The 14,892-nt window shown below is 41.9% G+C and overlaps 1 protein-coding gene across 4 annotated transcripts in view; it reads right to left on the reverse strand.

The window, feature by feature from the left end:
- The window catches only part of IQGAP2 (IQ motif containing GTPase activating protein 2), a 229,954-nt gene that overhangs the window by 167,263 nt on the left and 47,799 nt on the right, over positions 1-14,892 (reverse strand). For all 4 annotated transcript variants that reach the window (XM_073344187.1, XM_073344188.1, XM_073344186.1 and 1 more), the window contains one exon: positions 11,861-11,960. In XM_073344187.1, the coding sequence (XP_073200288.1) occupies positions 11,861-11,960 (100 nt within the window). Of the gene's footprint in view, positions 1-11,860; positions 11,961-14,892 lie in introns of those variants that run through there.

Raw genomic sequence — 14,892 nt, forward strand, 5'->3', positions numbered from 1 at the left:
AGTTGGAGATTATTAGGCTGTTTTGTAGAGAAAAATATTCCCCTACAACAGATTAGTTTTCTGTAGGTTATATTTAAGGCCCTTTGTTTTCAGTTTATTGATTTTTAATTAAAACTCCTGCATTTTGCAACAGCTGTAACTCAGTAAAAACTGAAGAAAATATAGATTATGTTAAGAAAATCCAATACATCAGGTAGATGTGTTTATGTTAATAAGTTGCCTTGCATTTACACGGTCTCAAAGTAAAATCATGTAGTAGAATCTACACACTTGCATGTATCTACTGTTAATTTCATGAAAGTGTACACTAACAGCATTAAACTGCTTCTAATTTCAATACTCTTAGTTTTCTTTATTAGTTGCTTTCTTCCTGTCCTTCCATTCCCCACTATCAATCTGGATGTTTATCCAGAAAACTGGTGCTAATATTTGCACTGATTTTCATCCGTTTAACTTTTGTAATAAAAACCACTGATAAATTCCGGGGATATTTTAATCCCAATGAAATTTAAAAAAGGGCCTTTGTTAGATTTGCTGTTTTATCACTTGTCCTCCTTCTCGCCCTCTTATCTAAACGGTCTCTTCCCATATTCTCCGCTCTCCCCCAAAAATCCTCTCACTTCCCCTCCCCAGAAAAATCTGACCCTTGTATACTTTTAAGTCATCACACTCTTCCTCCTACTCCCTTCTACCTACTAGGACATTCACATCTCACACACAGGGCTGCTAAATTTTACCCAAAAAGGTATTAAGTTTAGTCATCTTGCTGTTCGATAACATGAGATATGAAAAATGGGGGACAAACTGTGCAGGGGCATTACCCAAGGTGTGAGGCTAAACACCAAGGCAATGCCCACAGACCTTGCTCCTTTCCTATTAGCCTCTGGCTAACGGGGGTCTGAGATCCAAGGCACCCCTTCTCCCTCCCTCCTTCTGTGAGGATTATGTCTTTCCCCCTTTCCACATTGCACCCACAGCTTCCGTACTGCTCAGAAGGGTGGACATGGACATAGGCGCTGACTCCGTGGGTGCTCCAGGATTGGAGCACCCACAGAGAAAAATTAGCAGTGCTTAGCACTCACAGGCAGCCAAGCTCCCCCTTCTCCCCACCTCCTCCCCCATGCCGGTAGCCCTGCTGATCATTCCTCCCTGTCCTTCCCAGCACCTCCCGCCTGCTGTGAACAGCTGTTTCATGGTATGCAGGTTGGCTCTGGGACAGAGGGGGAGGAGCAGGGACAGGGCATGTTTGGGGGAGGGGGCAAATAATAAGTTCTGTTATTCTACCTTTTGTTCAATCTCTGCATTTGGTTCCTTCTTTCAAGCAAGGAAAGAGCCCATGCATGCTTCCAACCCTACTTATCATAATCAGCAATCATCATCAGGTGAGTGATACTGGAGTATCAGTTTCATTAGTGCTCCAAGTTTACAAAATGCTCCAATGAAAACTGACATGTATCACAGCAATTTCAGTCACCTGCAGCTTGACAAAACTACATGCTGGAACAGTCTGCAAACATCACTGCTTTGGTTTATACTTACTTCACATTTGGATTATTGTTTTTAAAGAGGACAGAAGCTTAGATGCCACAGTTGGTGCCTGAATGCACCAGGGTTGCCAAACACCCAGTTTTCGACCAGAACACACAGTCTAAAAGGGTCCTTGGCAGCGCTGGTCAGCATTGCGGACCAAGGCACTAAAAAAGTCCAGTCAGCAGGGCAAAGGCAGGCTTCCTGCCTGCCTTGGGTCCGAGCAACTCCCAGAAGCGGACGGCACATCCAGCTCCTAGGCACAGGGGCAACTATGGGGGCTTGGTGCACTGCTCCGAGCACCGGCTCTGCAGCTGCCATTGGCCAGGAACCATGGCCAATGGAGCTGCAGGGGTGGTGCCTGTGGGCATAGGGAGCACGCAGAGCTCCTGTATCCACCCCATGCCTAGCTCATGCCAGCTGTTTCCAGGAGCTGCCTGAGGTAAGCACTGCCTGGCCAGAGCATGCAACCCACACCTCCTCCCACCCTCCAACCTCCTGCCCCAGATCTGACCCCCTCCTGCACCTCAAGCCACTCATCCCCAACCCCACCCCATCTCCCACACCCCAACCCCCTGCCCCAGCCGAGTGAAAATGAGCAAGTGAGAGAGGGTGTGGGAGAGCGAGCGATGGGGGGGGGGAGAGGGAGGAGATAGAGTGAGCAGGGGGCAGGGCCTTGGAGAAGGGGCGGGGCAGGGGTGTTTTGTTTTGTGTGACCAGAAAGTTGACAACCCTAAAATACTCACTACTGGAGTTAATTCCCAACCAGGGTTTGAAAAGTATCTGCATTGAACTTCACACTGTACTCTTCCATCCTCAGAGGAAGAGGGGTTACTCTACCACAGGCACCTTACTTCTAGTCAGGAATGGGATAGGAACATCAAATACTACACCCTCATTGCTCAGAGGTTCCCCCCGCCCTCCCCCCCCCCAGACCAGAGCACACATGCTATTACCTAGCAAGGCCTTGTAACCAAGAGGGTTACAAGAGAGCAAATATCTGAAGTCAGGTCTTCCAAATTACAGTACAAAACATTACAACTGGGCCACTGAGGCATTCTAATATACACTACTTTGTACCTACTGTAGCCTTCAATCTCTAAGCCACATAATAAAAATCTAATACTTTGTACTGAAGGGCATGCTAGCTATTTTTGGATGTTACTGTAGAAGAAGTACTTTAACAATAGAATTCTCCATAAACCGTGAGATGAACCTGTAAGTGATTCCATAGTAAAGACTCATTTGTCAGCACTCCTAGTTTCAAATGGATTAAAGTAGAAAGAGTCACTCCTCCAGCTTGTTACAGAGCCTCCTATTTATAATAATGTAAGTCTTTGCCACCAAGCCAGGAACTATCAGCTATTACAAAATGTGTGAAAGCCCTTTTAAAAAAAAGGCCCAGGTACAATAAGTATCTGAAATTAAAAAAAAGTGTCCTTTAAAAGTACTATATGCAGTTGAGATACTTATGTTAGCTAGTCTGTTGTTCCACAGCTATCTCTATGGTCTGTTCTAAAACAGGGGGGGGAGCATGGACTGTTATAGAAGGGATAAAGGAGAGAAGATAGATACAGATTTGATTCCCCCACCCAGGTCTTAGCCGTCTGTATACTAATGCGAGAAGTATGGGGAATAAGCAGGAAGAACTCTGAATGCTAGTAAATAAACACAACTATGACATAGTTGGCATCACAGAGACCTGGTGGGACAATACGCATGACTGGAATATTGGTATGGAAGGATACAGCTTGCTCAGGAAGGACAGGCAGGGAAAAAAGGGAGGAGGTGTTCCCTTATATATTAAAAATATATACACTTGGACTGAGGTTGAGATGGAAATAGGAGACAGACTTCTTGAAAGTCTCTAGGTAAGGATAAAAGGGGTAAAAAAACCAAGGGTGATGTCATGGTAGGAATCTACTACAGACCACCAAACCAGGAAGAAGTGGATGAGGCTTTTTTTTTTTTTTTAAAAACAAAATCATCCAGAGCACAGGAATTGGTGGTGATGGGCGACGTCAATTACTCAGACATCTGTTGGGAGAAACACAGCAGGGCACAGATTATCCAACACGTTCTTGGAATGTAGTGGAGACAATTTATTTCAGAAGGTGGAGAAAGACACTAGGGGAGATGCTGTTCTAGATTTAATTTTGACGAATAGGAAGGAACTGGTTGAGAATTTGAAAGTAGAAGGCAGCTTGGGTGAAAGTGATCATGAAATGGTAGCATTCTCCCTCCTACCATCCTTTAGAATCATGAACAGCACAATAAAGACAATGGATTTCAAGAAGACAGACTTCAGCAAACTCAGGGAGTTGGTAGGTAAAATCCCCTAGGAAGCAAGTCTAAGGGGAAAAACAATTGAAGACAGTTGGCAGTTTTTCAGAGAGACATTATTAAGGGCATAACAGCAAACTATCCCACTGCATAGGAAAGCTAGGAAGTATGGCAAGAGACCACCCTGGCTTAACCAGGAGATCGTCAGTGATCTAAAAAATCAAAAGTCCTACAAAAAGTGAAAACTAGGTCAAATTACAAAGAATGAATATAAACAAATACAGTATGTAGGGACAAAATTAGGAAGGCCAAGGCACAAAATGAGATCAAACTAGCTAGACACAAAGGGTAACAAGAAAATTTGCTTCTAATGTATTTGTAGAATGAGGAACACCAAGGACAGGGTAGGCCTTTTACTCAATGGGGGAGGGCGGGGGGGGGGAGGGGAGAAACAATAACAGAAAATGTGGAAATAGGAGAGGTGCTTAATGACTTTTGTTTGACATTTAACATGGTGAATACCAGTGAAAGTGAGGTAGGATCAGAAGAGGCTAAAATTGGGAAAGAACAAGTTAAAAATTACTTAGACAAATTAGAGGTCTTCAAGTCACCAGGGTCTGATGACATGCATCCTACAATACTCAAGAAGCTGACTGAAGAGATATCTGAGCCATTAGTGATTATCTATGAGAAGTCATGAAATACGGGAGAGATTCCAGAAGACTGGAAAAGGGCAAATATAGTGCCCATCTATAAAAAGGGAAATAAGGACAACCGAGGGAATTACAGACCAGTCAGCTTAATTTCTGTACCCAGATATATAATAGAACAAATTAAACAATCAATTTGCAAACATCTAGAAGATAATAAGGTGATAAGTAAACAGTCATCATGGATTTGTCGTCAAGAACAAGTTGTGTCAAATCAACCTGATAGCTTTCTTTGACAGGGTAACAAGCCTTGTGGATAGGGGGAAGCAGTAGACATGGTAGATCTTGACTTTAGTAAAACTTTTGATACTGTCATCTTGCATGACCTTCTCATAAACAAACTAAGGAAATGCAACCTGGATGGAGCTACTATAAAGGTGGGTGCAAAATCATTCCCACAGAGTAATCATCAGTGGTTCACAGTTATGCTGGAAGGATGTAATGAGTGGGGTCCTGCAGGGATCAGTTCTGAGTCCGCTTCTGTTCAATATCTTCAGTGATTTAGATAATGGCATAGACTACACTTATAAAGTTTGGACTACACCAAGCTGAAAGGGGTTGTCAGTGCTTTGGCAAATAGGATTAAAATTCAAAATGATCTGGAGAAACAGCCCAAAGTAAATAGGATGAAATTGAATAAGGACAAATGCAAAGTACTCCACTTAGGAAGGAACAATCAGTTGCACATGTACAAAATGGGAAACGATTGCTTAGGAAGGAGTGCTGCGGAACAGAATCTGGGGGTCATAGTTGACCACAAGCTAAATATGAGTCACTGTAACACTGTTGCCCCAAGCGAACATCATTCTGGGATGTATTAGCAGGAATGCTGTAAGCAAGACACGAGAGGTAATTCTTCCACTCTGCTCTGCGGTGATTAGACCTCAACTGGACTATTGTGTCCAGTTCTGGGTGCCACATTTCAGGAAGGATGTGGATAAATAGAAGAAAATCCAGAGAAGAGCAAAAAAATGATTAAAGGTCTAGGAAACATGACCTATGATGGAAGATTGAAAAATCTGAGTTTGTTTAGTCTGGAAAAGAGAAGACTGAGGGGGGACATGATATCAGTTTTCAAAGTATATAAAAGGTTGTTACAAGGAGGAGGGAGAAAATTTTTTTCTTAACCTCTGTGGATAGGACAAGAAGCAATGGGCTTAAAATTGCAGCAAGGGAGGTTTAGGTTGGACATTAGGAAAAGCTTCCCAACTGTTGGGATGATTAAGCCCTGGAATAAACTGCCTAGGTAGGTTGTGAAATCTCCATCACTGGAGATTAAGAGCAGGTTAGACAAACACCTGTCAGGAATGGTCTAGAGAATACTTAGTCCTGCCATGAGGCAGGGGACTGGACTAGATAACCTCAAGACCCCTTCCAGTCCTATCATTTTGTGTGTTTAACTTTAAATCCTTATAAAAATCCAAGCTTAGAGCTGCTTAAATCACCTTTGTGTAGGACTTATTCACACCCATTCTCAAGCGTCAAAAGTCAACGAGTATAGACGTTGGTTTCCATAGCACTCCATTAATGTGGATTTTCAATAACTTTTGGAACATGGGGGAAGTTCCAGAAGACTGCTAATGTTGTGTCAATATTTAAGAGTAAATTGAATGACCCAGATAATTATAGGCATACCAATTTGACACCAATCCCCCCCAAAAAATGGAGGGGCTGATATGGGTCTATTAATGAAGAATTAAAGAAAGGTAGTATAATTAATGTCAAATCAACATGGGCCTATGGAAAAACAGATCCAGTCTAAGTTGAGGGTTTTGGTTTTTTTAAAAAAGTGATTACAAGCTTGGTTGATAAAAGTAATAGTGGTATAATATACTTAGTCCTCTGTAAGGTATTTGACTTCATACTGCACGATATTTTGATGAAAATCTAGAATGATACAAAAATTAGCATTGCACATAAATGTATGTGTTAAAAACTGGCTAAGTGATGGCCTCAACATGCAGTTTTAGATGGTGAATCGTTCTCAAGCAAGTGTATTTATAGTGGGGTCCCCAAGGGATTGCTTTTTGGCCCTAGGCTATTTAACATTTTTATCAAACCTGTAAGAAATCATATTTTTATCAGTGGTCATTGAAGATGAGACCACAAAGAGGACAAGACAGATCAACTGATACAGAGCAATCTGGATCGCTTGGTCAACTGGGCATAAGCAAACAGTATGTATTTCAGTACTGCCAAATGTGAAGACAAATCTAGGAAGAATGCAGGCCATATTTAGTGAGTGGGAGACTCTATCCTGGGAAGCAGTGACTCTGAACAAGACTTGGTTGGGGGAGGGGGTGGCATCGGGGTTTGGTAGTTGAACATGAGCACCCAATATGATGCTGTGGCCAAAAAGGGCCATCACAATCCTTAGATGCATAAATAAGGGAATCCCTAGGAGGACAGGGAGGATGTTACCTCTATTTAGCACTGGTGCAACTGCTGCTGCAATATGGTGCCTAGTTTTGGTGTCTACAATTCAAGGGTGTTGATAAATTGGAGAGGGTTCAGAGAAGAGCCATGAGAACGATTAAAGGATTAGAAAAGGATGCTTTATAGTGATGAATTGAACAGATTAAGCCCCTTGACTCCAACAAACAGAAGAGGAAGAGGTGACTTGATCAGTTTGTATATATGTAAGGAACAAATATTTGATAATGGGCTCTTCAGTCAAGCAGGCAGAAGCATAACACGATGCAATGGCTAGAAGCTAGATAAATTTGGATGGGAAATAAGGCGTATCAAAAAAGTTAAGAGCAAGTGGAAGTGACATACCAGCAAGGGGTTGTGATGGATTCTTAGTCACTGGCAATTTTTAAATCAACATTTAATTAAAGGATATCTTTGGGGGTGTTTTTTTTCCTCCCCCTTTCTGAAGGCAGAAATTAGTTCAAGGAAATTCTATAGTCTGAGGTTCTGCATGACAAGCCAAATAATCACACCATTAGCTTATGCCTGAACCAGTTAAGCACTTCAGTGCTTGACCTTTTAAGTACTAAACTGTGTACATTTTTACACTGCTGCTTTGCTGACTGATCCAGCCACGGTCATAAAGGACCATTTCATATCCAACTTAAAGTTATACTATGCATGAGAGTTGGAGAGAGTTACACTTGAGAATCTGGGTTCCCTCTAACAGGAGAGGCGGCAAAAGCCCTGAACACCAAAAACCTCAACTATCTTGAATAGAAACACTTCCAAACTAACTATTCTCCTACACCTGCAAAACTCCGGGGGGGGGGGGGGCGGGGGGCGGGGAAGTCTGCCTATCTCGCAGTGGACAATAACTCACAGGAATATCTTGTTCCTATTAAAATTGGACGAGACTGAGGAAGCAAAAACAAGGCTTAAAGTTGCTCCCAGAGATCCATTTTAACAACGTAATTACAACAGATACCTCCATAATGAAATACATCAGTTTGACAGAGAAGCAGAAATTGTAATAAAATACAGATGCTATGGATTAAACTCAGCCCTAGCATAAGTGGGTGTAATTTCCATCAAGTCAATCAGAGCTGTACCATCTTGTTCTATGGACAAGTTCATCCCCACAGCCAACCATGCTAGCATACATTGAGTTTGTAATAAGCAACTAGCATACCACAATTTCAAGTGACAGCTACCAAAACTCAAATCTATGTTACGGTCCAGAAGGACAGTTATTGCACACAGCTCTGTGGAAAGACCAGCAAAAATGAAAGCCAAGTGGATGGGGGGGGGGGGGGGGGGGAAGGGAGCAGGGTGTATGAAATTCTAGGTATTACAAGGATACCACCATGAAATACTCTTTGGAAGAGTTTCTCTCACTATTTCAATTAACTTCACCCAATTAAAAAGCGTACAGCACAATTTCTTATAACACTTTGCAGGACAAGACTAGCATGTTTACTGAGAAATGTTATGATACAGATACTGCTCTTTATGTATAGTAGCTTAATACTAATCTGAAGCATACAGTATTTTACTGTAGGATTTTTAAAACTCACTGAGGAAACCTTTCTGCTTCCTCTCACGTGTGCTTCCATTCTACACACCCATGCTACACTGCATAGAGGAGAAAGATTGAAGTCTGACAGCTTTAATCTCAATTTTATTGCTTTGATAAATTTTAGACACTTGAGAATATTAATTTAACACTGTGGAAAAATATTTTCGTTACATCATTTCCATGTGGCTGACATTTTGAGGACAAATGGTTCAATTCACAAATTTTATGATTTACATTTGCCATTAGCAGGTGGCAGCTTTTTTTGGTAGTATAACGCAATGGAACAAACAAGTTTTGACTATCAAATATAACGCCCTGTGCAAACCCTGCTGATCTCTGTAGACATTCCAAGTCTGCTGATTATATTTAAAAGCAATTTCCTATTTTGTTACTCATGTAGCATAGGGACACTGTACCTCAGTACAGGAAGGCACTATTTACAGAAGTACAGAAAAAAAAACAACAAGAGATTCCTCTTTCAGGTTCAACACAGGAGGATTTCTCAAAGCTGCGGTAGAGAAAGTAAGCATGAAAACAATTTTTTAAAAGTGTCTGACGGTACACATTCTTCACCTTTTAATTAACTCTGGCATTTTGAAACACACAGCTGTTAGGACACAACATTTTGATTATAAACAGCGCAGAAAGACTGGACCACATTGCTAGAAAAGAAAACACACTGCTCCAGCACTGCATAACTCCTTGATATACCAACAGCCATGTCGTGGCCCAAATCTTTTAGGCACTGACACTTTTACTAAGCCCTTCAGAACAGGCCAAAATAGCATATGTTGTATTTGCACAATACCACTCCTTAATTGCAGCAGAGCATTTGCTATTGTTTCTGGAGCTGCAGAGAAGCAGCAGTAAAATTGTCCTCCCGGTATCTGAACTATAGCCCTACCTTTAAACCAATCTTTACTGCTCTGTAACAGTGGCTGAGCATGTGTGTTGGTTCTCAGACAACTGTTATTTAGTTATACGAAGTGTGAACACTTATTTTTCCACCTCCGCAAAAATTCTTCATAGACTGACAAGACAAAGATCTACTTTCAATAATGTCCTAATGCTGAAAAATACTAGCATTCAAGTTCCTCCCCCCGAAAATAAAAGCAAAGTTTGCAACGGAAAACATGGACTCAAAAGATCCAGAGCAGAGTGATCTTGTACATTCAGTAAGGGAAAGAGTCATTTCCCCCCCTTTCATGGTAATTTCTGGATCATTTACTTTGCAGGACTTTGAGAACTGACTCTGGGCTCCATGACAGCAGCAAAGACTTTACTGAAGATGCAACTGGTGCACACACGCATACAACCCAGACTGGAAACACCCTATTTGGGTTAAGGCTTGAATTCTGTTGCCATTGCGTCTGCCGCTCTTCCACTGTTTTGTTGCTAGAGGGCTGCACCCTTACCAGTCTCTCTGGTAATAGGCTGTCGCAGGCATTTCAAAGGGTAGCTCTACACTTACAGCTGCGTATAGCACACAGACACTGCATGTCCAGCGAGCATGGGTATAGGCAGGAGAGTGTAGCTGGTGGGGCACTGCTTTGGGGAGTAAAGTACAGACAAGCCAGAACCCTAGCGTATATACCCCATATGGCTTGCTACATGCTCAAGCAGTGCTTTCTACATCGACACCGATACTTTTAGCAGTGTAATATTCTGCTGCCAGAACCCTTTCCCACTGCAGTGAAGGACTTGGGCAGCAGTGAAAGACTCCAGCAGCGAGAGGCAGAAGGGAGAGGCTCCCCACTGTTGGAGCCTTTCCTCACTGCCTCCTCCCACCACAACCTCTCAATGCCACCTGTAGCTTATACGCTGAAGTGTGAACACAGCCTGCCTTTCACTGCAGCATGCAGCAGTGGCGTGCAGGGTATGCGTAGCAAGGTTAGAAGAGGCCAGAGACTGCTGTCCTGCACCCTGTGATCAGCAGAGGTCACTCTGCCCCATTTGCTGTGGTTCATTGGACTTTTATTTTCTGTTAGAGGCTGCTAGGTTGTGCTCCAGAACCTAAGGTTCCATTTCAGCCTTATTTGTGCAAGGAGAACGTCAAAACGTGAGCCGAGCGTGAACAGATGCAGACATGTCACCACTATTTCACTACTAATTTTAAGCTATAGATGGAAAAGAAACAACTCTGGCTCAAAGAGAGGGAGGTGAGGAATGAGACAGCTAGAGTGCACTGCAGTTAGTGCAGCAGCATAACGAAGGGGATGTTGAATGAGGAAGGGCAGGAGCCTTTAGGACAAGGTAAGTCATAACAATGTCTCCAGTGCAAGATAATTGGCAGTTGTATACCGTGTTACAGCCATGCTGGTCCTAGGATATTGGAAAGACAAGGTGGTTGAAGTAATCTCTCTTATTAGACCAACTTGAGGAATAGTTCTGTGTAAACTCAAAAACTTCTCTCCCTCAGTTGGTCCAATAAAGATATTACCTCACCCGCCTTGTCTCTCTAATTGGCCGTTGACTCCCGGCAAAAAAAGAGATACAAGTGTAAGTGTCAATTAAGATTAGAGAGGGGGACATTTCAGGAGACAAACTTTTAAAAAAATTTGAAGTTTTAAAAATTGTTTCTAGGGAGAAACACTGAATCTTAGTCTCAATATGCTGTATGCGTAGAATATTTCTATTCTTTTAAAGCTAGAAAAAAAATCAGAAAAAGTTTAAATCATCTAGAAATCTTTTTTGTATACAGGAGAATAAAAACATCCAAGAGAATCTCCTTTCCTCACACACAGATGATTCTATCCTGAGAAAAGCACAAAAAGGGAAGAGACCCTTATGGAGCTATCAGAAAGGCAACACAGCAGCAGAACGAGCCTCTTAGATATCAACTTTTACATGAAGAGTAGTCATTAAGTGTTAAAATGCTTTTATTCATGACATTAAGTACCACATCATGCTACTCCATCAGCAGGTGATTTTGCCACCTTCCCTTGTCCCCCCAGTCCAATAATGATAAGAGTGGTCTACTGCTGGTTTAAGAATCAAGCACAAACTGCATTCTATGTTTGTATGTTGTTCATAAAACCCTTTGGTCTATGCAGGCAGTACTCCACAGTTGGATTTCAGTGCCCATTGCTTGTGTTAATTTAAAATTACCACTAGTTTCTGAAGATTATTATTTCTACTTCATAAAAAGCTACTATTATCTGGCTGAATTATAAAAGCCACCCTTCACCACAAGATTCTTGGTATTATTTAAGATTCTATAAAATTTCAAGATCAGTGACTAAATAAGACTGAGTCATTCAGGAAAATTTTTCAGAGCTATAATCTTGAGATGGCAACAAATTAAAATTCAGTATTGGAGATTTTTTAGAGTATATTTTGATTTATTTACCTTTTTGCTTCCTCTAGATGGCATAAATACTCATAAGCAATGTTTTGACGCCTCCGCTCATCCATTTCTTCTGCTGAAAGCCTTTCATCATCCACAATAGCTGTAAAAAGAAAAATAGGTCAAATTATAAAGGATTAGAGGTGACCCACAACGCAATTTTACTTAAAAAAACAAAAACAAAAAACAAAAAAACTTCTGCAGTTGAGAAAATGCTCTTTATAGGACTTCACTGAGAAACATTTGCCAAATACAGAAGTACTCTTACCACACCAAATAAAAAAGATTAAACAGTGTTACAACTATAACATCTTAAGATCTAAGTTTTATAAAAGTATTGGGGAAATTTCCTCCAACACTCTTCCATGCACCACATTCAGTATCTGAACATACACACTTTCCCCGCTTTGATTAGCTTCTTCGTACTATTTATCTGAGGGGGCATGCAGAGTTCAATTATTCCCCCCCACCACCTTTTTTAATAAGTGGAGGGAAGACAAACACCCCAACAACCACTTTTTCAGGCAAATATTAAGATAACAGGCAATAGGCCTAACTGGGTTGTTCCTTACTCCATTATATACAATCCCCATCACCAACCTCCCTCTTTTGTAAAAATTCAAGTCCTTACCATCAAAGGACAACTTCGCCAGTATATGTGGGTACAGTTACCAAGATTGCATGGATAATTTCCTGCATAGTCTTCTGAAAATTTAGGTCTACAGCTTCTATGGCATTAAACTTCGCCAAAAATTGTAAGTCTTGCAATTACATTCTGCCTACTAAAAACCAAAAACCCAACCGCCCCCCATAACTAACAAAACTGTGCCAGTCACCACACTTATCTGCTTGGACGTTATTCCTCATCACCAGCCTTTGATCTATTTGTATCTTTTGGATTGTAAGGCCGCTGGAGTGGGGACTTGCAGTTTATTCAGCACCCAGCACAACATGCCTCCAATCATGGCCATTACCCTGGCATAAGTAATTAATTCCCCCCCTGTGCAGTCTCCACTAGAGAAGGTAACCTCCATTTCAGTTCTAAAACCTGCAGTTGGGGTAGTATGGCTATGTCTTGTCAAGAAGTTCAGACGCACCCCAGAGATGGTTGCATTTTTGTGTGGGTAAAATTAGCTCTAGAGTTTGCAAGAGCACTTAGGATGAAAAACACTACACAAGATAGTGGATAGAAAATTCTGTATTAGTAAAATTTTTCACTTCTCGATCAGCCATTAGTGCAGCAAGCACACTGCCCAAGCCAGAAAAATAAGAAAATTAAACCATAGTAAATAGGGCTGTCAAGCGATTAAAAAGACTGAACTGTGATTAATCGTGCTGTTAAACAATACCATTTATTTTAAATATTTGATGTTTTCTACATTTTCAAATATATTGATTTCAATTACAACAGAGTATATACAGTGCTCACTTTATATTTTGATTACAAATATTTGCACTGTAAAAAATAGTATTTTTCAATTCACTTGATACAAGTACTCTTGTGCAATCTCTATCATGAAAGTTGAACTTACAAAATGTAGAATTATGTCCAAAAAAAATAACTGCACTCAAAAATTAAACAGTGTCAAACTTTAGAGCCTACAAAGTCCTACTTCTTGTTCAGCCAATTGCTCAGACAAAACAAGTTTGTTTACATGTGCAGGAGACACTGCTGCCTGCTTTTTATTTACAATATCACCTGAAAGTGAGAACAGGTGTTCGCAAGGCACAGTTGTAACTGGCGTCACAAGATATTTACGTGCCAAATGCGCTAAAGATTCACATGTCCCTTCATGCTTCAACCACCATTCCGGAGGACACGTATCCCTGCCAATGATGGGTTCTGCTCGATAACGATCCAAAGCAGAGCGGACCGACGCATGTTCATCTTTATCATCTGAGTCAGATGCCACCAGCAGAAGGTTGGTTTTCTTTTTTGGTGGTTCAGGTTCTATAGTTTCCGCATTGGTGTGTTTCTCTTTTAAGAGTTCTGAAAGCATGCTCCACACCTCGCCCCACTCAGATTTTGGATAACATTTCATATTCTTAAACATTGGGTCAAGTGCTGTAGCTATTTTTAGAAATCTCACATTTCTTTGCATTTTGTCAAATCTGCAGTGAAAGTGTTCTTAAAACGAATATGTGCTGGGTCATAATCCAAGACTGCTAGAACATGAAATATATGGCACAATACGGGTAAAACAGAACAGTAGACATACAAATCTCCCCCAAGGAGTTCAGTCACAAATTTAATTAACCCACTTTTTTAATGAGCATCATCAGCATGGAAGCATGTCATCTGGAATGGTAGCCAAAGCATGAAGGGGGCATATGAATGTTTAGATTATCTGGCACGTAAATACCTTGCAATGCTGGCTACAGAAGTGCCACTTGAACACCTGTTCTCACTTTCAGGTGACATTGTAAATAAGCAGGCAGCAGTATCCCCCCATAAATGTAGACAAAATAGTTTGTCTTAGCGTTTGGCTGAACAATAAGTGGCCCACCTCTGAGTCAGTCCCAACTACGGCCCGCAGACCACATCCGGCCTGCAGGACCATCCAGCCTGGCCCCTGAGCTCCAGCTGGGGAGGCTCACCCCTGGCCCCTCCCTCGCTGTCCCCCCCTTCCCCCGCAGCCTGAGCGCGCCACACCGCCAGCGCTCTGGCCCGCCGCTCTTGCCAGGTGGTGCGGCAGACTCCGGCATGGTAAAGGGGCGGGGAGCAGGGGGTCCTGGGGGGAGGGTGTCCCAGGAGGCAGTTAGGGGGTGGGAAATGGGAGGGAGCAGATAGGGGACAGGGACCAGGCTGTTTGGGGAGGCACAGCCTTCCCTACCTGGCCCTCCATAGAGTTTTGCAACCCCGATGTGGCCCTCGGGCCAAAAAGTTTGCCCACCCCTGGATTGACTGGATTTGTAGGCTCTAAAGTTTTACATTGTTTTGTTTTTGAGTGCAGTTATGTAACAAAAATCTACATTTGTAAATTACACTTTCACAACAAAAAGAGATTGCCCTACAGTACTTGTGTGAGATGAAT

Source organism: Lepidochelys kempii, chromosome 5 (assembly GCF_965140265.1).
Source record: "Lepidochelys kempii isolate rLepKem1 chromosome 5, rLepKem1.hap2, whole genome shotgun sequence".
Taxonomy (NCBI): domain Eukaryota; kingdom Metazoa; phylum Chordata; order Testudines; family Cheloniidae; genus Lepidochelys; species Lepidochelys kempii.